The sequence below is a fragment of the Ammodytes marinus genome (genome assembly GCF_949987685.1).
Source record: "Ammodytes marinus genome assembly, chromosome: 24".
Lineage (NCBI taxonomy): Eukaryota > Metazoa > Chordata > Actinopteri > Uranoscopiformes > Ammodytidae > Ammodytes > Ammodytes marinus.
The window spans coordinates 2,083,495-2,108,979 of NC_137228.1; the positions used below are offsets into that span (position 1 = coordinate 2,083,495).

Sequence of the window (25,485 nt, forward strand, 5' to 3'; positions counted from 1 at the left end):
CTGCAGTCAGTGACAGGAAGTTAGCCAAACTGACCATTCCGCTTACTGAACCTTTAAAGAGATTTTTAACAATGAAAGGTTAAAGATTGCTCTGAATTATTCATCAAATCAATTTCTGTAGTTAAAGCTTTGTAATAGTGTTTTCAAATATGTGATCTGACTGGGTTAAACACTTTTTGGATGAAATTACAGAATATGGCCGACCTTTTAATTTTTTCTTTTGCTTTAGCCAGACAATAATCCAACTACATGTTAAAGGGCACTAGAATACAGGAAATCACATCTAGGCTGGATTCAAACGTGCAGACTTCAGTGGACCTGCGGATTACACAGCTTTTGCGACCGTATCAGGGAAAGTCCACAATTCCTCAGGGTTTGTGTCCAAAACAAGCGTTAATCTAGTTCACTGCGGACTTCCACTTAGTCCACTGTCTTCATCATTTATTTAATCACAATGCATTGCAGTTAAGACGAGATGTATTATCAAATAAACTAAAGCAAATAAATGACTAAAGTAGGGTATGAGTATTATGTTCTAATGTAAATGAAAATACAAACAATGCTATTAGGCTATATCATTATAAATGTACATTGAATAACATAACTATGTAGATCTTAATAAACTTCCAAGATTTCAAATTGTATTTGTTAGATTTAAGATCAAACAAATACAATTTGAAATCTGATCAATTCATTTGAGTATTAGATTATATCAACATAAATTAATACGTTTATTATAACCATATCACACCAACATTAAAGGAACACTACAAATTCTCAATCAGATTTTTATTTGGGACCTTTTGAATTTCCCGAAGGACCCACTCAAATCACCAACCATCCATCCACCCACCAACCCTAGCTCCCTATCTATTCATTTTCCTCTATCTGCTTTTGTCCTCCTCCAAACTACCGTCATTATATCAGCCTTCAAAAGTCAACTATGGCCCACCTCTAATCTCGCACGTCTTGTCTACAGCAAATGTTATGGAAATATGAATCTTTTTATTTACCAGCAGACAGATGACGGCACTTTGGATTTTTAGCTGCTGTTTCTTGCATCAGAGTCTCCATGTTAAGTTTGTCTTCAACATAAACTCATGTGGTTTTCCTTGTGTTTGACCTTTTCCCTGCAGACGTCCAGCAGCAGCTGGTGGTGGTTAAAGAAGAGGTTCCCCCTGAGCAGCAGGAGTGGAGCCCCAGTCTGGACCAGGAGGAGCCACCACCAGAGCCCCCACACATTAAAGAGGAACAGGAGGAAGTGTGGAGCAGTCAGGAGGGAGAGCAGCTTCAAGATATCATCAAGTTCCCCTTCACTCCTGTAACTGTGAAGAGTGAAGATTGTGAAGAGACTGAAGACGGTGGAGAAAAGCCCTTGAAATACCACTGGATTTCTGGATGTCAGCTCAACAAAACACTTGAGGTTGTTGGTCCTTGGTCCTCACAGCTTCATCAAAGACTAACTGAACAGATGGAAACAGCAGCTGATGGAGAGGACATTGGAGGACCAGAACCAGCCAGGAACTCCCATCCAGATCCACATTCACAACCTGAGACTGAAGACCAGCCTGAAGACTCCTCTGAGTCTGAAGACAGGGGTGATGAGTCTGAGGAGACCAGAGAGCTTCAGTTGGGTTTAAAGAGTGATATAAAAGGTAATACTGGAGAGAAAGTACACAGCTGCTCTGAGTGTGAGAAACAATTAAATATGAAAGGGACATTTGACAGAACACATAGTCATCCTCACTGGAAAAAAACTCAAAAGCTGCGATGTTTGTGAGCAAAGATTCACTTGGTAAGATCAACTCAGAAGACACAAGACACAGTGTGTTGGCCTTCAGTGCTCTCAGCTTCATAATAACCAAACTGAACATATGGAAACAGCAGCTGATGGAGCGTAGGAAAAGATTTAGTGTACAGTCTACAAAACTTATATTTACAGTCAAAACAAAACGGCTGGGTAATGTAGCGGTATTAATATATAGTAATATGCACCAAAAGATGCAATATAAATGGCCCAATTTCCTAAAGAAAACAATACATTAACGAGGAAGGGTCTTTACACACAGCAATGCAATACTACAGATTGAGGGGAAACGGAAACCTTTATTAGGTACACCTGTTCAATTGCTTATAAAAACAAAAAGCTAGTCTTACAATCACATGGCCGCAACTCAATGCATTTAGGCATGTAGATGTGGTCAAGATAACATGCTGAAGTTAAAAACGAGCATCAGAAAGGGGATTTAAGTGACTTTTAACGTGGCATGGTTGATGGTGAAAGGCAGGATGGATCCATGCTTTCATGTTTACATCAAATTCTGACCCTACCATCAGACTTTCACAACTGAAATTGAGACTCATCAGATCAGGCAAAACTTTTCCAATCTTCTATTGCAGGGCTCAACAATAAGGATTGCCCGACGTCCCGGGGCAAGTAAAACGCCACGTCGGGCCAGTAACTATGACAACCCACTTGCCCGAACGGGCAAGAAGTTTTTCCGAAATTATTGAAAAAAATTATAATAATATTTTTATGTTTTATAGTGGCAAATAAAATTCATCTATCTACGGTCTTTTTTCATATAGAACTGGTGCTCATTATTAAATAAACACTTAGGCCTATATGTTACTTATCTAATTTTATGTGCGAGTAGTTGTGTCTGCTGCGTTGCATCTCTCTCCTCTGCTCCGTTTAGTGAAGGGGGGCGGGGCTCCACCGCCGAAACACACACACACACACACACACACACACGTAGATCTCGGCAAAAAACTGGTGCGCGTCTCACACACGCACACACAGTCAGAGAGATAGGAAAGAGAACTACACGCGTTACGTTGGTGTGACAGAAAGTACAAAAGCCAACGACTAGGCCTAAATAAGTAGATCCCAGCCGTCTGAAAAGCAGCAAAAATATCCGCGTTTTTTAAATGCATCCAAAGTGAATCTAGTCGTAGCGAGGATGCTAACGTTAGCTCTGCTGCTAGTAGCCTACCAGTTAATATGCAGCTCAACACAAACATCAGCAACAGTTAGCAGAGGAACATCTTTACAGCCTGCATGTACATCTTCATAAATGGACTAGAGGTGTCACTTCACAGTGGAAGCTTGAAACTAGGCTACTGGAAAAGTGTTCAAAACAGCCTGTCCTTAGCCAAAAGTTGAGATTTTGAATAATAAAAAATAAACGTTTAAAACAGATTGTTGTAGGCCTAAAAAAATGTCAGAAAAATTGCTGTTGTAAAAAGAATAAAGTACAAGAAAAAAACATTGGTGTGACCAATGTTTTTTTTGCATAAAACTTGTCTCATTTGCAGTTATTGTCGGTTTAGAAACTAAAAAATTACAAATGTTCCAACTCAAATAATATTTGAATAATAGCCTCCACTTTCAGTATGATCCTTAACTCATCTATAACACTGTCCATGATGTGTTTATACATTGTAAATAAAGATTTTACATAGGGGCCAGTAAAAATTTACTTCGGGCAAGTAGAATTCAGACAAAAAACCTTAGCGTTGAGCCCTGTATTGTCTAATTTTGGAGAGCATGTGTGAATTGTAGCCTCAGTTTCCTCTTTTTAGCTGACAGGAGTGGCACCCTGTGGGGTCTTCTGCTGCCGTTGCCCGTCTGCTTCAAGATTGGTCGTGTTTTGCATTTAGAGATGGTATTCTGCATACCCTGGTTGTATCAAGTGGTTATTTGAATTACCTTTCTATCATCTTGAACCAGCATGCCCATCCTCCTCTGACCTCTGACATCAACAAGGCATTTCTGTCCACACAAATGCCGCTCAATGGATATTTTTTCTTTTTTAGGCCATTCTCTGTAAACCCTAGAGATGGTTGTGCGTGAAAATCCCAGTAGATCAGCAGTTTCTGAAATACTCAGACCAGCCCTTCTAGCACCATCAACATTGCCATGTTCGAAGTTACTTAAACCCACTTTCTTCCCCATTCTGATGCTCGGTTTTAACTTCAACAAGTTGTCCCGTCCAGGTCTACATGCCTAAATGCATTGAGTTGCTGCCATTTGATTGGCTGATAAGATATGTGTTAACAAGAAAATGAACCGCTATACCTAATAAAGTGGCCTTTGAGTGTATATAACATGAGCATGTCAGTGGAGCGGATCTGATAAAGCCCATCTGAAATTTTGCAGCATTTTAGTCAAACAATGTGGTAGCTTCCCGGTCAGGGCTTTATATTGTATAACGTATGCAAATGTGTGTCACGTCTTTCTTTAAGAGAGGACCACCCAACTTTTCCATATAAAACCCAATGGTGTGTGTCATAAGCATCTCCTGTGATGAATACACTCACTGACTGACTGCAGTTGTCCTCTTCACTTACTGTAACTCAGTGACTTTATGACAACCAAACTTCACTTCACATACATAGCATTGCATGCAGGCTTAAAGGGGACATATTATGAAAAACCAAACATTGCCGGTGTTTGGGCACACTTTTTAGGTTATTGGGGTCCCTACCAGCACACACACGCTTCAAAAAAACCAATATGTCAGTTTCTTCTGGGATGCTTATTTAAAAAAAGGGGGGATTTGAAGGTCTGTTCCAAAAAACACAGGCTGATGACGAAATTGGTCGGTTTTCATTAACATAAATACTCCCACGGGAAAGCTCGCCAGAAACTCAGTAGTTGATTGGCAAATCAAGACGCCCCCGTTCGTAACCACACACACCTGGAACTGCACCTGCTAATGCAACAACAGAGTAGAAGCAAGCTGCAGTGTTAGCTCATCCTCAAGCTACCATCATCCCAGCCTCGAAGCAGACCGGGGCTGAATGGATTTACTTAATTTTGTGTTAGGCTATGCCCAGCAAAGGTTGGCAATCTAGTGTGATCTGCCGTTATACTGGAGTGTGGAGGAGATTGTGCCTGGAAGACTGAGAGACACCTAGCCTGGTGCTACCAGACCATCGCACTTCATTTCATTTGTACAGAAGGTCTGGCAGTGCTGTAATTGGCAAACGTTCACTCATGGAGGCGGGTGTCTGTTAAAGTTTAAAACTATTGGATCTGCCAGGGCCACTCTGGATTAGCCAACCAATCGCATAACCTTTGGTCGTCACGTGTGTCATGAGCCGGCTTCTGGCAACTGAAACTGGAGCGCGACTTCGACGTCATCGTTCTCAGCCACTCGCTCTGTTCGCTGATTGGACCGGCTGTCGAATCTCCGGCAAAACTGGGAAATGGGCTGTACACCCAGACTGACAACTGAAGGGAAAATAAAATTTGGCCGGAAGTAGGCGGGCGGGCGGAGTCAGGCTAAGAGACACCATCTCTCCTCTAGAAATGTAAGTAGTCCTATTTAAAAAAATAAATAAAAATCTGTCCGTTTATGAGTTCAATGTGTGTAATGTGCTTTGATTTATCCCTCCTATAATAACCAACGCCGACTGAAACGAGATAATGCCGCTGGATTAAGTAGTTAGCATTAGCGATTGCGTCCGCTAGCTTAACCGTTAGCTTTATGCTAACGTTTAGATCTGTGAGTCTGTCCATGACAGCCCCTGTGTGAAAAACAGACGGGGAAACTGTACGGTGTGTTGGAAACTGAAGAGTATTTGTTTGTTGTTGACAGTGTGTAGTTATGCAAGCAGTCGTGGTACATGCAGCAGTAGGCCTATTACATCTCCAGTGTTTATGTACACTATAATAGACAGGAATAGCCTACTGTAAGTTGCCTCTACTGCTGTTTGTTTCCTGTCCATTATATTTCAAAAAGCACACAGTATCACTCAGAACTCGTTGCTTCTTGAGCAAGGGCTATACTGAATGTATTAGTAGCCTATCTTATTTAATAATCGAAGAAAAAATATATTTTCATTAGTTTGTAGCTTTGCCATAACTACAGATGTATGATGTATATTTCAGCTAGGCTACATGATATAACATTGAATGTGTCATGTTTTACAGATATGAGTGACCTGACGGACCACACTATCTGTTCCATCAGAGGAGACTGTTCACTGGGTGGGACAGGTGGTCTTTTTCAGGGCCCACCTGCAACAACTGGACAGTTACATACAAGTTATGGCTTTGCTTCTGTTTGATATGTACACTTTATATTTCCATTTCACTGGCTATGAATAAACTGCTTTATTTTTAAGTATGGTTTTGGTCTTTTTAAAATGTAATGATACTGTTTTATAAGAAATCTTCAGAGAGATAAAGGTTTGAATTAAAAAAAACGTATAAGTCAATGCATGTAGATCGGTCAGAAAACTAGTCCAACATCCTGACTATGAAAATGTGAGTTTCAAGTAATCCTTTACTACACGAAGCAAACAGTGACAGTTAGCAACACAACACATTTTTTAACAGTAAAACTTTATTATAAATGAGTGATCACAATACAAATGATACATTATCTATTAGATATTGAAAGGGTGTAAGATAATTTGCAGCTCTGACTAATTATTTCTATACTTTTTTTCTTTTACAAAAGATAATGCCTTTCCAGTGAGTCTTGACATGATACATTCCTTTCCTGCTTTTTCACTCCACTGGGTTGTAGAGACATACATAAAACGTTGTATGTTACAAGTTAGAAGTTGTTTGCATAAATACTTAGCTCATATTCTGTTATTGACTGTGACATATTTAAACTGTATTTACCTGAGGATAATGTCAGGGAAACCAGAAATCTTGATGCAATTTTCACAGTTTTCAGCTCAGACTCCTGCCTGACCAGGTTCAGTTGTAAAGCTTTTGGTTTTAGAAGTGGTAAGTGTGCTGACATTTGCTGTAGAAATGAAGCTAAACAGGGGTTGCGTTCCGAATCGCATACTTTCTACTATATAGTATGTAGAAAAAAGATTTAGGATGTCCCGATTCGTGTGGCCAGATTTAGGATGGTTAGAAGTACCCGGATGTCCTACTTCATGCGGCCAAGATTGTTAGTGTTGAAAACTGCATCCTATTTGGGCGATTCTGACCCACAATCCAGTGCGCACGTGAAGTGACGTCACATCGACGAAGCCTCCATATGAAAACAAACGGGGATGCGCCGGATATAAAAGCAAGAGGCAAGATCAAGGCGCAATGTTATGATGAAATAAGAGAGTAAATTATGTCCCAATAGTTTGCCTACTGCATCCTAACTAGATTATTTTTATCTTCGGATGTAGTATGTAGAATAGAAAAAAGAAAGAGTATGCGATTCGGAATGCAACCATGGTAACATCGATCTCCATGCTGCATTGGCCAAAAGTAAACAAAACTGACAGCTGGGCGTGTGCCATGCCCATATAGGTTGGTATAGAGTAAATGAGCAGGGCGGTGCATGCACGCCCATGTAGATCTGACCAGTCAGAGCAGACTAGAATTTTTGCGAAGGGGGGTAGATGTCAAAATCAACCTTTTGAGATGGAGAGCAGAAGAGGCTGGAAAAGGCGATGAAGAAATGGGAAATGGTAGAAAACAAATGGGTTTTTTGAAGAATAAACCATTAAAACCTTTTCTAGTAGACCTCGGAAATATACATTTAAACCCGAGTTTTTGCATAATATGTCCCCTTTAAAGAGATCCTAAATTCTTTAAACAATGAAAGGTTAAAGATTGCTCTGAATTATTCATCAAATCAAATGTTGTACTTAAAGCTTTGTAATAGTATTTTCAAATATGTGATCTGACTAGGGATAAACACTTTTTGGATGAAATTACAGAATATGGCCGCCCTTTTAATTTTTTCTTTTGCTTTAGCCAAACAATAATCAAACTACATATTAAAGGGCACTAGAATACAGGAAATCACATCTAGGCTGAATCCACAGTTTAGAATTACACAGCTTTTGCGTGTGTGTCCCCGGGAAAGTCTGCGAGTCCTCAGGGTTTGTGTCCAAAACAACCGTTAATCTAGTTCACTGCAGACTTCCACTGAGTCCACTGAGGGGGTAGACTTCTCCGGACTTCATCGTCTTCATCATTTATTTAATCACAATGCATTGCAGTTAAGATGAGATGTGTTATCAAAAAAACTAAAGCAAAGAAATTACTAAAAGTAGTAGTAAAAATGCTATTAGGCTATATAATTCTGTACATTGAATAATTGAACTTTGTAGATTCGAATGCATTCTTGTAGTCTAATAAACTATTCGGATTTAGAATTGTATTTTTTTATTTCGGATCAAACAAATACAATTTTAAATCTGATACATTTATTTGAGTATTAGATTATATCATCATCAATGAATAAATGTTAATTATAACCATATCACACCAACATTAAAGGAACACTACAATTTCTACATCTGTTTTTTAATTTGGGACCTTTTGAATTTCCCACAGACCCACTCAAATCACCATCCATCCATCCACCCAAAAACCCTAACTTTCTTCTTTTTTCCTCCTCCAAACTACCGTCATTATATCAGTCTTAAAAAGAATCAACTATTGCCCACCCCTAATCTCTTGTACGTCTTGTCTACTGCACATTTTTTAGAAATATTAATATTTTCATTTACCAGCAGACAGATGACGGCACTTTGGATTTGTAGATGCTGTTTCTTGCATCAGAGTCTCCATGTTAAGTTTGTCTTCAACATAAACTCATGTGGATTTCCTTGTGTTTGACCTTTTCCCTGCAGACGTCCAGCAGCAGCTGGTGGTGGTTAAAGAAGAGGTTCCCCCTGAGCAGCAGGAGTGGAGCCCCAGTCTGGACCAGGAGGAGCCACCACCAGAGCCCCCACACATTAAAGAGGAACAGGAGGAAGTGTGGAGCAGTCAGGAGGCAGAGCAGCTTCAAGATATCATCAAGTTCCCCTTCACTCCTGTAACTGTGAAGAGTGAAGATTGTGAAGAGACTGAAGACGGTGGAGAAAAGCCCTTGAAATACCACTGGACTTGTCAGCTCAACAAAACACATGAGGTTGTTGGTCCTTGGTCCTCACACCTTCATCAAAGACTAACTGAACAGATGGAAACAGCAGCTGATGGAGAGGACAGTGGAGGACCAGAACCAGCTAGGAACTCCCATCCAGATCCACATTCACAACCTGAGACTGAAGACCAGCCTGAAGACTCCTCTAAGTCTGAAGACAGGGGTGATGAGTCTGAGGAGACCAGAGAGCTTCAGTTGGGTTCAAAGAGTGATATAAAAGGTAATACTGGAGAGAAAGTACACAGCTGCTCTGAGTGTGAGAAACGGTTAAATATGAAAGGGACATTTGACAGAACACATAGTCATCCGCACTGGAAAAAAAACTCAAAAGCTGTGACGTTTGTGAGCAAAGATTCACTTGGTAAGATCAGTGCTCTCAGCTTCATAATAACCGAACTGAACATATGGAAACAGCAGCTGATGTAGTGTACAGTCTACAAAACTTATATTTACAGTCAAAACAAAACGGCTGGGTAATGTAGCGGTATTAATATAAACAAATATGCACCTAAAGATGCAACATAAATGGCCCAATTTCCTAAAGAAAACAATACATTAACGAGAAAGGGTCTTTAGACACAGCAATGCAATACGACAGATTGAGGGGAAATGGGAGGTACGGACATTTAAGAGGGTACAGACAAGGCGATGTGCAGGTCATTTCCACTGGAAACCTGAATAAGAATGACAATGAATACAAAAATAACTAAGATAGAACTTACGAATACAAAGTTTAAATGAAAGTGCATTTTTAACTCTGCTACACATATGCTTTGAACACAGCTTTTAATGTGTGTGTCTGTTGTTTCTTTGACAGGAGAGCTGCTTGCTGCGGACTCCCTCCTGAGTCAGACTGGAGCCCTAATGATGGACCCTGACACTGAGGAGACAGAGGACATGATGGAGGAAGAAGCTGGTTCCACTCTAGCAGGTCTCCTCCATGAGCCACATTCCTCTGCCTCCTCCCAGCCTGCTGCATCCTCCTCCCAGCCTGCTGCCTCCATACTACCACCAGATGTCTCCTCACCACCACAGACACCTGCTGATGACTCTGGGGTACGTAGAAAATGTGTGATAATGCATAAATACAGTAATACAATAAGTGTCTGTGCTGTCCCCACTTAACTGCTCTTACATGTTGCTGCTCATCTGGGCTGAGCGGAAAACTCGCCGAAATGTTTTCATTATTATTATCATTATTATTAGTGCATTAAGAGCGAGGGAGAGAGAAGAGAAGGGACAGTCCGCGAGTGAACAGTTACACAATCAACTGCGCGGATCACGTGACCTACTTTCATCGCAGTGTCCAGCTGTCGTCAAGTCTTTAACATGTTGCCAACTGCCGAGTTTTTCCGCTTTATTTGCCGACTTTCCGCCGTAGCGCTAACGCGCCCCACACACATCCTGCGTCTACCTCTGGAGCGCGTCGCGTTACCTTACTGCTGCCTCTCTCGGACTTTTCTCGGACACACATGCAACGTCTCAGCAGCTGCTGCTGCTGCAGCGCTGCTTCTAAAAGCCCTATCTTTCCACATAGAGTTTTCATAGATAATTCCCATTAAAAATGAAGTTCTTTCATGTCATCTATGATGCATATGATTTATATTGAGTCTGCAGTAATCCGTGCGCCCCATTGCCATTTTTCTTCTTTTCTTTTGCCATATTTTCGCTTGTTGGAAGTTTTATTTTGAAGGGGACACACCAGGAAATGGTGAAACTACAGCGAAAGCTGCCAGTATGAAGTCAATATGACTCTCAGCAGAGTATTTCAAAAATCACTTTACTGATTTATACGGGAGAGAGAGAGGGGGGTGTGGTCGGGGAAGAAGAAGGCCGTAGACACAGATAGAGCAACGGAAAACTGTTGCGCTCATCATGATCTTTTTTATTTCTTCACTATATTGGATCTCTATATGTGTCATTTATCCAAAAATGAAATGCCAGAACTAATTGAAAATTAGGTTTTAAATCCCTCGGATTTTGATTGCACAATTAAATCGTGAAATAAAGGGATTATTCGCGTATACGACTAAGGGATGTTTTATTTTGAAATAAACACACCGGGTAAACGTGTAACTAGAGTGAATGCTGCTGGTATGACTGTCAGCAGAGTATTTCTCTATCAGTTAAAGCACAGAGACGCGAGAGAGACGCGCTGCTCTCAGAAAAAAATAGGCGAGCCTCCTGAGGTGAAGGGGAGCGTCGCTGCAGACGTGCCTCCGACACGCCTCAGCAGTGCGTCTGAGGTTGGATGTGTGCTCGCTCTACGTTGATTTCACAGTCTGTGACAAAAAGTCAGACGCAGACGCGAGGTAGACGCGCAGTAGAGGTAGGATGTGTGTGGGGGCCGTAAGGCTGTTAAAGTCCAGAGAGACACATCTTGCGACTTAAAAAAAAAACGCGCCCACCAGAGCAGAGTAGCAACGGCTGTATACCCCTCATCGCTGACAGCACTCACTCACACGGCCAGTCTGATAGCTTCCCCCGCCACCTGCAGCAGCCAGCAGACAGACAGCACCGTGTCTGCTCTGTGCACGTTTTTAAACATGTACATTTTTTTATAGGTCCACATTCAATAGGCCACTGCATATCTATAACAAAGTTAATCTTGTTGTTATATGGCAACAAAGAAAGTTTGTAAAGTGAATTTGTAAATATGTAAATAGGCCTAGTTAATTTGTAAACTACCTGGTCAGCATTTTCTATTCATTTTGCCTCTTTCAGAATACCATGTTATGCAAATTAGCTGATTATGTCATCTTGCTACTACTAGTTACTTTTGGGCCAATAACAATTTTCCTTACAGAGGAGTCAGCAGAGATAGAGGAACAATAAGAGGGCTCGGATGTAGAAGAGGTTGTGGTGAAAATGGCCTTTTCCTAAAGGAATGTCTGAAGGATTTCACATGGTGATGCCAAATCAAAAACACAATGAACTGTATCATCTGTTGTCAGTGTGGTCCAAAACATGCTGGAAATACAATATCAGTAGGCCTCATATAGTTCAAATTGGGAAAAATGTGAATAGATGCTTTCCAGCTCCATTCAATGTGTCCCCCTAAATGTTCTGCTTGCGCCCCTAAAATGTTGTCTGGAGCCCTGGACTTAATTAACTGATAAATTAAACTTTTGCCGTGGTCGTTCGGCTATGAACCTGGTGCACTTTGAGAGGAAAATTAAGAATTTAAATCTGGGGAATTTTGTGTGAACAACTGTTTCCTGTGTAGTAGGCCTACTAATTTTTGGAATAATTTGGCAATGTTACTGTAACATCCACCTGCTACTGTAACATCCACCTGCCTATGGACAACAGATGGAAATTAGCCCCTGGGCTACAATCTGGCACATTTACATGTTGGAATGACTATGTTTATCAATGTGCATTGTCCTGAAATATTTAAATAAAAAATAAAATAAATAAAATAACACTGGGTCGGATGAATTAGAAGCTATTGAAGAAAGACATGGATTTTCCATAAAAATATTAATATAAAATAGAATATTATGAAAATAAACATCCACAAAGTTGTGATCTTTCTATCTTATAAATGTAAAGTAATTTATTCTAAATGTTTTTAAATACACTCAATGTCTCAATAGATTAAATCAGTCTATTTCTGTCATCAGAATACTGAGGAAAGTTTAAAAGAATGAAAAACATGGTTCAGTATTCCTCCTCTCCTCTGTCTGTATCCAGCTATAGGGAGGAGGGGCTGCTAACACTAGTCTCAGTTAGCAGCGCTATACAAGTATGCATTATTTTATGATTCATGGCAAAGACAGACAGCTTGATTTATTTAGCTAGTTAACTGCTGAGCTAGCGTGCTGTTCTTCTCTGGGCCGACATAAGAGATTAAAATATTGCGTGTTCACGTTTAATGCAGGTTGAACAGGTGTAGCCTACTGATTTGACAATATTGGGCTTACAACTTACGTTTTATTTCACTTACTTGCAGTTACAACGAGCGTATTTCATGTCAACTCTGGTCCTCACGTTTTTAGCGTATTTCACCGAAACGCTCGTCCACTGTAAGTGATGCACCACGAGTGCATGCTTGTGTTTGTGCACCGCTGACACACACACACACACACACACACACACACACACACACACACACACACACACACACACATTCACACCACAGCGTGGAGCAGGCAGATTATTCAGTGATGCGAGGGTGGGGGTCTTCTTAGATCTTGAACTCCCTCAGTTAAACTGACTTTATTGAACAGTATAGATGAGAATTCAGTTTAACATTTATGCGACAGAGGCAAATGGAAAGAGAAAGAGTAATGTTTGTTTTTCTTGTGGAGTAGAGGTGCAAGAGTAGCCGGCTGGAAATGCTTTCATGGCCGGCGGCCGGCGCTTACGGAAAACACTGTGCACCTACTCAGCCTCAGTTCTTCATGTCAGGTCTAGAATATAATCTTTCATTTTAGGAATCTCATGAATTTGATCGAGTTTGAAGAAAGTAATTGTATTCTGAATCATTTGGAGCTGTATTCTTGCCCAGCTCGCTCAGTTTGTTCTTCATATATAATCTTTCAGTTAGGGCCTGTGTCTACTTTGCGGTTTTTTAGGGGCGAGAGAGAAAACGCTGTGAGCAGCGGAGGAAAAAGCTGTTTGTCATCTTGTCCACTGGCACTGTCAGGCAACACTGGTTTCACTGTTTAGGCAAAATAAGTTTTTCTTCCATCTTCTGGGTTGCCAAGGAGTCCCGATGATCTACTCTCTGATTGGCCCGCTGATAAAAACGCAGATGACATCCCGACTCTTTTCTGAAAAGTTGAGCCTTTTTCAACTCTAAACGCTTGAAGCGGCAGCACTAAAAGGGTGAAACACTCGGGAAAAGGACGCTGGGCACTGCAGCTTTTTCCCGAGACGCTCGCCTCTCATTGGGAATCAATGACGCTTGTGCGCGAAAAAAGCGTTAGGTGGACCCCGGCCCTTAAAGTATAAGTTGTGGACATTACATTTACTTTATAGAGGCAGTAAACTACTAGGTAAAGTGTGTTTAACATCTTTAAAGGTTCACCCAGACTCAACTAACAAATTAACTGACTCCTGGGGTCTACTCTACAGGCCACTAAATGATATGTGTAACCGATTAGTAAATCCTAACTCTAGAGGAAAAATCAAAAAAAGTTTTTCATCTTTTAGGTTTTGAAAATGACTTCAATGTGTTCTGGAAATTGTTGTCTTTTATTATCATGTAATAATTTCTTATGGAGAAAGGAATCAAAATATTGTTCGAGAGGTAATGAAGGAGGGTTAGCTCAATAAGGGTTAAACAGCATCTAAGAATGGTATGTCGACGCAGAAGATTAAATTATTTATCTTTTTGGCGTCGCCGCGATACCCAATCAGCGTTGAGATTGCCCGGTGGTCTGCAAGACGAGGTGGGCGTGTGGAGTGAGGACATTGGGCTTCCAATACATTCTGCAAATATGTGTATTTTGCATCTGTTTAGCTGTTGGTTGTACTTTAGCCAAGGTAGCGCCAGTTAGCATAGTGAAACTCTCCCAGCTGTGAGCTGTTCCTGAGAATAATATGAACCCAAACTTGACGGCAGTGTCCGTGTGGAATTCCAATATAGTACAGCGAAGCACCGGTGTTGTCCTCCGTCAGACCCGGCGCACTTTAACTTTCAGGTAGGCTGATGTCTGCCTTTAATTTTGCAGCTGAGCACACACTGCTGTTGTTATTGTGTTTGGTATGTTGCTGAATTGCTGTTAATGTGTGTGTATTTGCGATCGGGGTGCGTCTTCAAGCTGTTTTAATGTTATTTGTGACATGACTGCCGCTGGTTACACAGTGAACCTACATCTGTATTTTTTGGCACAGCTGGACCATGTTGTTGTTGTTGCACCATAAGTGTGACGGGTCTGATCTCGGCGTCGGCGTCAGGAATATATGGCCCAATATGACCAAGCGGCGAGCCTCCTGCGTTCACACGGCCAACCGCCGCAGGGGGCCAGTGTGGTGTGTTCCCAGCATCAGGCCTCACATAATTCTATGAATCTTGAATAAAGAAAACACTTGGGTTACTTAATAAATAACTCAAACTGAGCTATGCATTCATAATATACAGAAACAAATATCCTAGAGTCACATACAGAATATTCCACTCAGACAAAATAAACAAACTCCTGGTGACTGTGTATAAGAGCAGATCACACATAAAGGCAAAGCGCAATTGGGCCGCCTGCAGGTCAGAACGGCTACACTGCATGTGAAGGACATTCCCCTTTCACATGGAAAGCTATCAATTAACTACCATAGCAACCTAAACAGCGCTGCTTTAACTTAGATTAGAACCAAGGAAATTCAACATCAAATTGGCACATACAAATGCGTGACAAAACTCACAGTAAAGAAAACAAAGCAGCAGGCACTTTATCAAGAACTTAATACCCGGAGTATTATACACAGGAAACAGACAGATAAAGATGAGCCGCCTGCTGGTGCACACTGACATGAAGCTCTCACTCAGACACACACAGCTGAAACTAAACTTAACTCACATGCTCTATGGAACATCAGCAACGGCACCCATAAAAAGTCAAAGCCTGTTATACAACATTGATACTACTCTGTTATTGATATAAATCTATATTTATAGGCAACATTGTCTTTTCCTTTCAAGTGTCCCTTCTGTGTGATTACTGGCCCCATCCTAATGTGTGTGACTTGTGTCTCCAATGCATTTGAGTATTAAAGTCCTTGTCTTCTTTTCATTTGTTGTAAAATCCTAACGATTCCCATCCCTACTGCTGACCCTGACTGCACATCTCTGCCTCACTCATTCTGTCTTTGTATTTCTGTCTGTTTGTCGCTACAGAAACAAAAAGGAACAAATAAACCTAAACCTCACCGCTGTCAACAGTGTAAGAAGGAGTTCAGGTCGAGGAGGAACCTAACAAATCATCAGAGAAGCCACACTGGAGAGAGGCCGTTCAGCTGTGACCAGTGTGGTAAAACATTCACTCAATCAGGATCCCTCAAAATCCACCAACGTATTCACACTGGTGAGAAGCCGTACAGTTGTGACCAATGTGGGGGAACATTCACTCACTCAGTATCCCTCAAAGTCCACCAACGTATTCACACTGGAGAGAAGTCGTACAGCTGTGACCAGTGTGGTAAAACATTCACTCGCTCAGGAGACCTCAAACGCCACCAACATATTCACACCGGAGAGAAGCCGTTCAGCTGTGAGGATTGTGGCCAGAGATTCACCCAGCTAGGTTCTTACAATAATCACAGAAACATCCACACAAAGGAAAAAATCTACTCTTGTCAGCATTGTGGGAAAGTCTTCAGTTTCTCCGGCTCATGCTGGGCTCATGAGCGTATCCACACTGGAGTCAAACCACACCAATGTCAACACTGTGACAAACGGTTCTACTCATCGTCTCACCTCTCACGGCATGAGCAAATCCACACAGGACACAAACCGTACGGTTGCGTCAAATGTATGAAAAGCTTCACTACAAACTCCACCCTGAAGAAACACAAGTGTGTTTAAACCTGGACCGATCAGACCATGATGTGTGAACTCCTCTGTGCATTTCATTTGATTTAAGAACTCACTGAAGAAACACAGGATCATATCTGATTTATGAATTTCTGCCATTTTGTGAATTTTAACTGTATTTTGTTCAGAATCATGGCAGTCCAAAATCACGGCCTACATTTAGGGGTTATACACTAATATAAACATACCTGTGAATATTATATTCCATTTCTACCAAGTCTGTCCTGAAAATGACAATCCATTCTACACACTGCTCCTTGAAAAGGCGAAATAAAAGATTGGAAAAAGATCCCCATTTCAAAAAAAGAACCAAACCAATTGAAATATTCCAAATGCAATGAACAATATATGTATTTGTTTCTATAAATGTCTGATGCATTTAATGTAAAAGCTAAGATATGTATGATGTAAACTTTTTGTTTTGGTTAAATATGAATCATTTTCTGCCTTTTATTACATGTGTTGTGGTTTAAAGGGTTAAATCTTGTGTTCACAGAGGTGAGAACTTAACAGATTCAAAATGACTTGCAGCAACACCAATTGAAAACTCAAATTAAACTGTAGCATCAATTCTTTCAATAATTTACAAATGACGCTCTTAGTAAGGTCACAGAGATCAGCGTGGTTTGATATGATTTAAATTACACTTTTATTATTCTTGTCATAGTTGTTTATTTTGAATAATCTGAAATAAAATATTTACCAAAAAGAAGACTTTTGAAGTAGATGTTCTAGCTTTTTCTCATGGACCCAAAGTAACTGATGTTTTGGTTTTTGAAAAATTATTCTTTAATCACATTTAGAATGACCCTGAAGCTAACTCTGTATTCTTATATAATCATCTTTCTCTACTTATTTTTTTTTTTACTTTTTAATGTTTGCCTTTTAATATATCTAATGTTCAAAACCATTTATTTGATTTTTCATTATTTTTAATCAATTTGAAGTTTTGATGTTGTATTTAATAATTTGTTTGTTCATTCTCATTAGAAACTGGTTTATTTAGATATTTCTATAATCACTCTCACTCTCTTGTTAACCAACAGGTTACACATTGTTGCTTCATCTTTATCGGAGGGATGTTTTGAATGTTTGAATTTAACATTATTTCATCTTATTTCCAAATCCTCTCACTGCTGAAGGTTTTGATCTGTTTTGGCATTTTATTAAAGATTGGACTGAATAAATAAAATACATTTCAGCTTTGTTTCTGTAGAACAGATAAAACACACAGACATGTGTATTTCACATGCATTTTATTAGTAAGGCATCAGCAAACAATAATGTACTTTTTCTGTTTGTCATGTAATAAAAAATATAGGGGATAGAATAACCCTAACCCTTTCAATGTATTGGGATAAACCATCTGAGAAATATATGGAGAGTAACCCAATTTTAAGAGTTAATCTGATCCCATCAGATAACTATGGAGAAACTGGGGCGTTGGGATGGTTAGGAGTTTGAATACAAATTTAATCTTTAAGAGGATAAATACAGTAGATGGGCAGCAGACACAGGCATGTACAGTATGTATAAGTGTGCAAAATCTTGCCCATGGATAACAATGAGAGGGCTAAAGGCAAATGAGGGTAAACTGGAAGACTCTCATAGTATGTTTGTGGGTTTATTTTGTTTAATATATTTCTGTTTGTCTATTCATTTGCTCTACTTGCTTTCTATGTTGATGGAAACAGAAGAAATAAATAAAAAATATCAGTGACGTTTAGTTCATCTTTCAGAAAAATACATTCAACGTAGTTTGTTAGATTTTAAGCTGCCACCACTTTTATTAACCCGGTCTGGTCTGGTATCAGAGGCAAGAGAAATTCACAGCACAACTTGAGGTGAGGACACAATAATATAAACTTTATTGACACAATTAATTAATTAAAACTATGACTAGAAACCTTGGAATAAAAAGGTCAAGCTGAGTTAAACACGACAACATTACAACCCTCAGAACACAGCAAGTGAATAGGATCAAAATGAACAGACATTTTAAACACTGCAATCAAAGCAGAGCACAATCATGGAACACAGTGACTGTATAAACGTGTATCAATTAGTACCACCTCACACTGTAGGTGGGTCAAAACCACTTCAAACACTAGGGGGTGGCAGAGGGCTGCCCTAGCCACAGAGTCACTTTCTGACAATGAGGCGCAGCAAACCTGTGTAGCCCTGGTTAAAATGAATTAAGATATCAAGCTATTTAATAGTTAAGTAGTTAGAAATTAATTAAATATGAATCATATATATACAATACAAATATATAAATATGGTTAAAATATAAAAAGGAATGTATTAAATATTTAGAAATTAAAATTAATATAATTTACTGTTTAAAAGCTGGTAGGTTGGAGTTCATGTAAATGGATATGACTGATAGGCTGTGTTGCCCTACAGACTGCAGTACATGAGCCAGTACGAGTAGGCCCTAATAGACCTTGCTGGGAAAGTGGGAAATCAAAAATGGAATGTTTTGCTTGAACAGCAGGTAAAATGGCTGAAGAGATGGGATTACATGTAAGGAAATACAGTGTGGCAGTACCCTTCCCAGTAACACCAGTATGGATGTTTCCCCCTTTGTCCTTAGATTTATACAGTATACTGAAAAGTGTTGCTGTTACAAATGCAAAGTGACTTCTGAATCTCTCCTGTTACTATATAATATGTACAATGCAAAAAATAAAGACTTTGAAAATGAGTCATGCTCAAAAAGGTTTGTAAGAGATATTCAAAACTAAGGGGAACACATTGATCTCTGACGGTTATTACAGAAGGATTTGTTCAGATGTTAATTGTCTGATTTATTTCTATATGTATCTTTATGTTCTTCTTAAACACATGATACAATGCATTTTAAAGACGTGTAGGTTACATAGTATTTTATGACTAGGGGGGGGGAATCCTTTTACATACCATCTATGGGGAAAACATGAGGGTTGGATTATAATTCAGAGAAAGACAGACATTTGTAGTTTTTATGTCATTGAAAAAGGTGATGACAAATAAACATGTTTAATTTACACTGGATATTTTGAACCCACAGTTTACAATTTGGGTCATGGTATTTTATTGAAGAAGTTCAAAGCGCATGTACGGCTTTAAATCCTCCCTGATAAAGTCTGATAAAATAAAGAATAATTTAAACAGGTAAGATTTATAAATAAATAAAACATTGACCCTTTTTATAACCAGTGTGGTTCTTTATAGAGCAGTGTTGAAGTGTTCTCATTGATAAGCTGCCCTTAATTAAAATATAATTCACACATTCATCATGTGATACAAGTATATGGTCATTAATGTAACTTAACATGGCTACTGCCCACACTGTCACATATCTCTATTTCATAACATATGTTTGATCTTGATGCACATGATCACTCTGTACAACTGTACAGCTCCCCTAGCCTGGTCCAACCAGACCATCGTACTTCATTTTATTTTTTACAGAAGGTCTGGAACTGCTGTAATTGGCAAACGTTCACTCACTTGGAGGCTTGTGTCTGTTGAAGTTTAAAACTATTGGATCTGCCCAGTGCCACTCTGGATTAGCCAACAAGCATAACGTTTGGTCGTCACGTGTGTCATGAGCCGGCTTCTGACGGTGCATTCCAGTTGGACAGGGAACTCGGAAATTTCCGACTTCACTACATATTGTAGTCTATGGATCTACCGGTACCTGGCAACGGTAACTTGTTAGAGCCTAACGTTTAGTTATTTGGACGAGAAAGGTTGTCGGCGTCCATACTTTCGCGAGCAGATGTACTGGAACACAGACAGGTCGGAACTCGGAACTACCAAGTCGGAAATCTCGTTCTTCCGAGTATAAAGGAACGCAGCATTCAATTGGAACTGGAGCGCGACTTTGACGTCATCGTTCTCAGCCACTCGCTCTGTTCGCTGATTGGACGGCTGTAGATTAGCCGGAGAAAACTGAGAAATGCACTGCACACCCAGACTGACTACTGAAGGGAAAATGAAATTTGACCGGAAGTAGGTAGGCGGGCGGAGCCAGGCTACAGCTCCCCCACAGTAAATGGACAATTGCATTTATTTTTATAATTTATTTACGTTATATGTATAATCTTTAAGATGCTCTTTCTCCATATTAACTTTTATGACATAGGCCTGCTGTATGTGACACACAACCACTGCACTATTCTGGTAAACAAATTTTCTATATTATTACACTTTTCCTATAACAAGTATTGGAATGGATTCCATAGGATAGAAAACTAATGAAGCCAGCTGGGACATATGTGTTGAAGAGACATGTTCTCCACAGTTGCTCTGTGCAATTAGAATGTATCTAATATAAATATTGTTTAGGTTGTGTTTATCTTATTCTACTCAATATTTTTAATTTTTTTTACCGTTCCTTTTGCACCCTGGGCCAGTGATGAACACCATTTTGCATATTTGAAAAAGTCATGCAATCTTCAAACTGCCTATATGATGCAGCGACCAAGTCTCCAAAATGTCATCTTTAATCCCCAACATATTCAAGAGACTAGGTTATTAGAAATGTAAAAGTTAAACTAGGCTAAATAGGCATATCAGCCATTATATAAGCTATTAAAAACTATTTGTCTATACACCTATTAACTTATTTTATTCTGCGGTTTACTTTGCAGCACTGTTCCTTTTGTTGCCATAGCAACCTACATTTTCAAAATGTGGGACGAACCAAGAAATATCTTATCTATTAACAAGGAGCCAATCACCTACACTCATTGCAACAGGGGGCGGGGTTTAGCGAAGTGGCCGCGAGACTTACTTCGAGATCTCGCAGTTCATTGTGACCGTCTTGTGCTTGAGAGCAGCAGCCACAGAGGAGAGCTGCTGGATCTCAGAGAGCAGCAATGGAGGGCAACCAGGACCCGGAGCACCGACGTCCCCACGAGACAGACAGCAGGCTCGCGCGACGCTCAGGTTAGTGCTCATGACGTCACACTACAGACACGAGGGACACTGGGTCAGCACCGGACCGCATGTGGACTTTGGTAGCGTGGAGATAGCGGTTAGCAGTTAGCTGTAGCTACCAGACACACAACTATCGATCGGGTTTTACATTACACTCTTACATAAACTTCTATATACAGAGAAAGAGTTCAGTTGTGACGTGGAGATTAGGAAGACGAATTCACTCGTGCAACATTTAGTTGAGGTCTGTTTATTGGCCACGTGGACAGAATGAGCATGGACATTAGTCCAGCTCAGCTTGTGGGACAGACAGAGAGCACAGGACTCCTTCATACTCTCTGCTGGAAGTCTCTAACTTTACACAACATGTTGACCAGAAAAGTCAAGTCAAATCTCCTGGTGTCATGGCTCACTATGTTGTGTTGTTTGTTTGGAGGGGGAGGGGTGTGGTTAACCTGCGACGTCTCTTTGTTCTCCTCCTGTGAATAAAAAGAGGCCCCGCCATCTTCGGCAAGCGACAATTCAGACGTACACAATACAATGCATAGTGATTACTGTATGTGACTTAAATCTCAGAGATGATAATATCCAATTTTTTTCATTGACATTTCTGACATTAATGTTAACCTAAAGTGAACAATCTTGGGGAAGTCACAGTTCACTAGTTAACAATACAAACCCTTTGGATAGATTTGTTTTTTCTCAACACAATATTTGGGTTCACTTAAAGGTTGAATGAGCGTTTCAGTAGAGTGCTGTCACTTTGTCAAAATCAGTGATTTTTCTCCTTATTATTCGCTCCTTGTCCGTACTGACTGCACGCTAAAAGAAAAATCCAGTGTGTGCAAAGCCTAAGCTATATAGTTTGGACTCACTCATGCACAAAGGAACACAGTTTAGCTGGAATGGGTGGGGGCTGCGTAAGTTGCAGTTCTTCCAAACAAAGTGCTACATTTGCAGTGGGAACATAAAATATGCCCCTTTATCAGAATAACAAAGGGCAGTCCTTGCCAGGACAGGGTGTTGAGGTGAAGCAGGTTTTGGTCTGACCTTCCTAGAGGGAGAAGGGAAGAAAAGCTGTATGCATCCTTAACATTACAGTGTTTTCTGCTAGTGTCTCCAATGTCCAGCTGGGTGAAAATAGTAGTCGTTGGGATCTGTTTTAGTTTGTTTTATTTTGGTAAACTGTCTTTTAATATCATGTCATAATTTATTATGGATTAAAGAATCAAAATGACTATTGATACTGTTATTGATATATCTCTATATCTATTGTACATTTTTAAGACTTGTCAAGCTCCCTGTCTTTTCATGTTTCCCTGTTTCCTGTTTTATTTTGGTAAACATTGTCTCTTCCTGTCAAGTGTCCCTTCTGTGTGATTACTGGTCCCACCCTAATGTGTGTGACTTGTGTCTCCAATGCATTTGAGTATTAAAGTCCTTGTCTTCTTTTCTTTTGTTGTAAAATCCTAACGATTCCCATCTCTACTGCTGACCCTGACTGCACATCTCTGCCTCACTCATACTCTGTCTTTGTATTTATGTCTGTCTGTCGCTACAGAAACAAAAAGGAACAAAGAAACCTAAACCTCACCGCTGTCAACAGTGTAAGAAAGAGTTAATGTCAAGGAGGAACCTAACGATTCATCAGAGAATCCACACCGGAGAGAAGCCATACAGCTGTGACCAGTGTGGGAAGTATTTCACTCAATCATCTATCCTGCGAAAACACAGCCTTATTCACTCCGGAGTGAAGCCATACAGCTGTGACCAATGTGGCGAAACATTCACTCAAGCAGGAAACCTCAAACGCCACCAACATATTCACACTGGAGATAAGCCGTTCATCTGTGACCAATGTGGCGAAACATTCACCACATCAGGAAACCTCAAAGTCCACCAACGTATTCACACTGGAGAGAAGCCGTACAGCTGTGAGGACTGTGGCCAGAGATTCACCCAACTAGGTTCTTACAATGATCACAGAAACATCCACACAAAGGAAAAAATCTACCCTTGTCAGCATTGTGTGAAAGTCTTCAGTTCCTCTAGGTCACAGGGGCGACATGAGCGTATCCACACTGGAGTCAAACCACACCAATGTCAACACTGTGACAAACGGTTCTGCTCATCTTCTAACCTCTCACAGCATGAGCGAATCCACACAGGACACAAACCGTACTGTTGCATCAAATGTATGAAAAGCTTCACCCAAAACTCCACCCTGAAGAAACACAAGTGTGTTTAAACCTGGACCGATCAGACCATGATGTGTGAACTCCTCTGTGCATTTCATTTGATTTAAGAACTCTCTGAAGAAAAACAGTGTCACACCTGATTTATGAATTTCCGCCATTTCGTGAATTTTAACTGTATTTTGTTCAGAATCATGACAAAATGGAGGCCTCCATGTAGGGGTGTCCCGCTCATATAGAGATATAAAAGGCTCATTCTCAGTAAATAAAATAAAAAAACTACTTATATTTCCAAGCGGTTATACACTAATTAAAACATATGTGTGAATGTTGTATTCTACCAAGTCTGTCCTGAAATATGACAATACATTTTACACAGTGCTCCTTTGAAAAGGCGATATAACAGTTGGGAAAAAGGTTCCCATTTGAAAAAAAGAACCAAACCAATTGACATGTTACAAATGCAATGCACAATATTTGTATTTGTTTCCATATATGTCATTGAACAAATACATGAACAAATCTAAGATGTATTTGATGGAAACTTTTAGTTTTGTTCAAAATATGAATCATTTTCTGCCTTTGATTTCATGTGTCAGGCTTTAAAGGGTTAAATCTTGTGTTAGCACAGAGGTGAGAACTCGACTTAAAGGGAAAATTCGCCGATTTTCAACCTTAACTCATCTACCATAATATCCTTTGGGTTGCATTATATCCCCGTGTATTTTTTCCACATCGTCCGTTTCGCGGGGGCCGAGCTTCAAAAATCCATTCACCGGTGACGTTTCTGTGACGTTTCCGTGTCAAGGAAGAGCTCGTGCAGACTACAGACTCTTGGAGCCGAGCTCACCATGGAGCTCACCAACCCCCCTCTCTGTGAATCCAGGGGGCGGGCTCTAAAAGCACGTGCGAACCAAAACAAACCGTCTGTCCATGGCCATGGTCCGTGACAGTTTACTTGTATCATTTCCTGCATTGAAAATTGCATCTTTTCACACGGGCACAGACGATATGGATGAGGATACTTTAAAAAGTGTGTTGGCTGACTGGAATGAACCAGCAGGGTATTTAGTTGGGCCAGAGAAGCCTACACTGCTGAAGAAATTCAGCGAGGAAATACAGTATGCAGAGAGGCCGAGGCTGCAGCTGTTTCAGCCTTGGTTAGGGTTAGCCTTGTAAGACAATACAACTGGACCACCATTAGAAACCGAGAGACATTTTCAATATCCCAAAAATAATTTGGAAAATACAACAAATACCAGCAAGACCGGGAGGGCAGATGATCATTGAGTGAGTAACATTATTTTTTTCTAGCATGTTGTAACGTTATCTTTGTCACATTGTGTTGTCTGAGCCATTGCACTGATGTTGCACTTAGTCTATAGCACTTTTCAGAAGAACCCTTTACAACAGGTCAAATAAAATGACCAGTCTTTTGTTCTTACATTGGCTGCTATTGTTACATTATAGCTTTGTGGAGAGTAACCACTTGTTTTGTGTTTTAATTTCTTTAGACATAATCGACTTGTCACACGTCGGTTCTTGATTGAGTGGGTGCTCCAAAGGGGAGATACTTGGCAAGGGGACCGCATCGTCTTACCTGATTGTGTCATACAGCGCATCAGAGCCAAATATCCATCTCCAAATGGTCACTACAGGCGACAGGCTGAAGAAGACGCTACGTAGAAGCTACGGATGAGCTATGATCAAATATTTTGACCTGTAAATACTGCTGCTAACTATGGACACTGATTGAGATTTAATCATGTGAAAATGTGTCAATTCTCCTTGACTGTATTTACAAATAAAAATAATTTTGTATAAACATGATTGTTTTTTGTCATTGCATAGGTAACCATTTTAATACATAGGTTTGACTTATCAACTAAAAGTGAAATAGTTTCAGAGAATCAAACAC

The 25,485-nt window shown here is 40.1% G+C and overlaps 1 protein-coding gene across 1 annotated transcript in view; it reads left to right on the forward strand.

Moving 5' to 3' along the window:
- LOC307269628 (uncharacterized protein) overlaps nt 1-16,434 on the forward strand; it is a gene marked incomplete at its 3' end in the record, with an annotated part of 98,874 nt that extends 82,440 nt beyond the window's left edge. Inside the window, exons 3-6 of the mRNA XM_080052625.1 lie at nt 1,137-1,655; nt 8,614-9,126; nt 9,724-9,962; nt 15,748-16,434. Coding sequence (XP_079908751.1) covers nt 1,137-1,655; nt 8,614-9,126; nt 9,724-9,962; nt 15,748-16,434 — 1,958 coding nt within the window. The remainder of the gene's footprint in view (nt 1-1,136; nt 1,656-8,613; nt 9,127-9,723; nt 9,963-15,747) is intronic.
- Nucleotides 16,435-25,485: the final 9,051 nt, after the last annotated feature.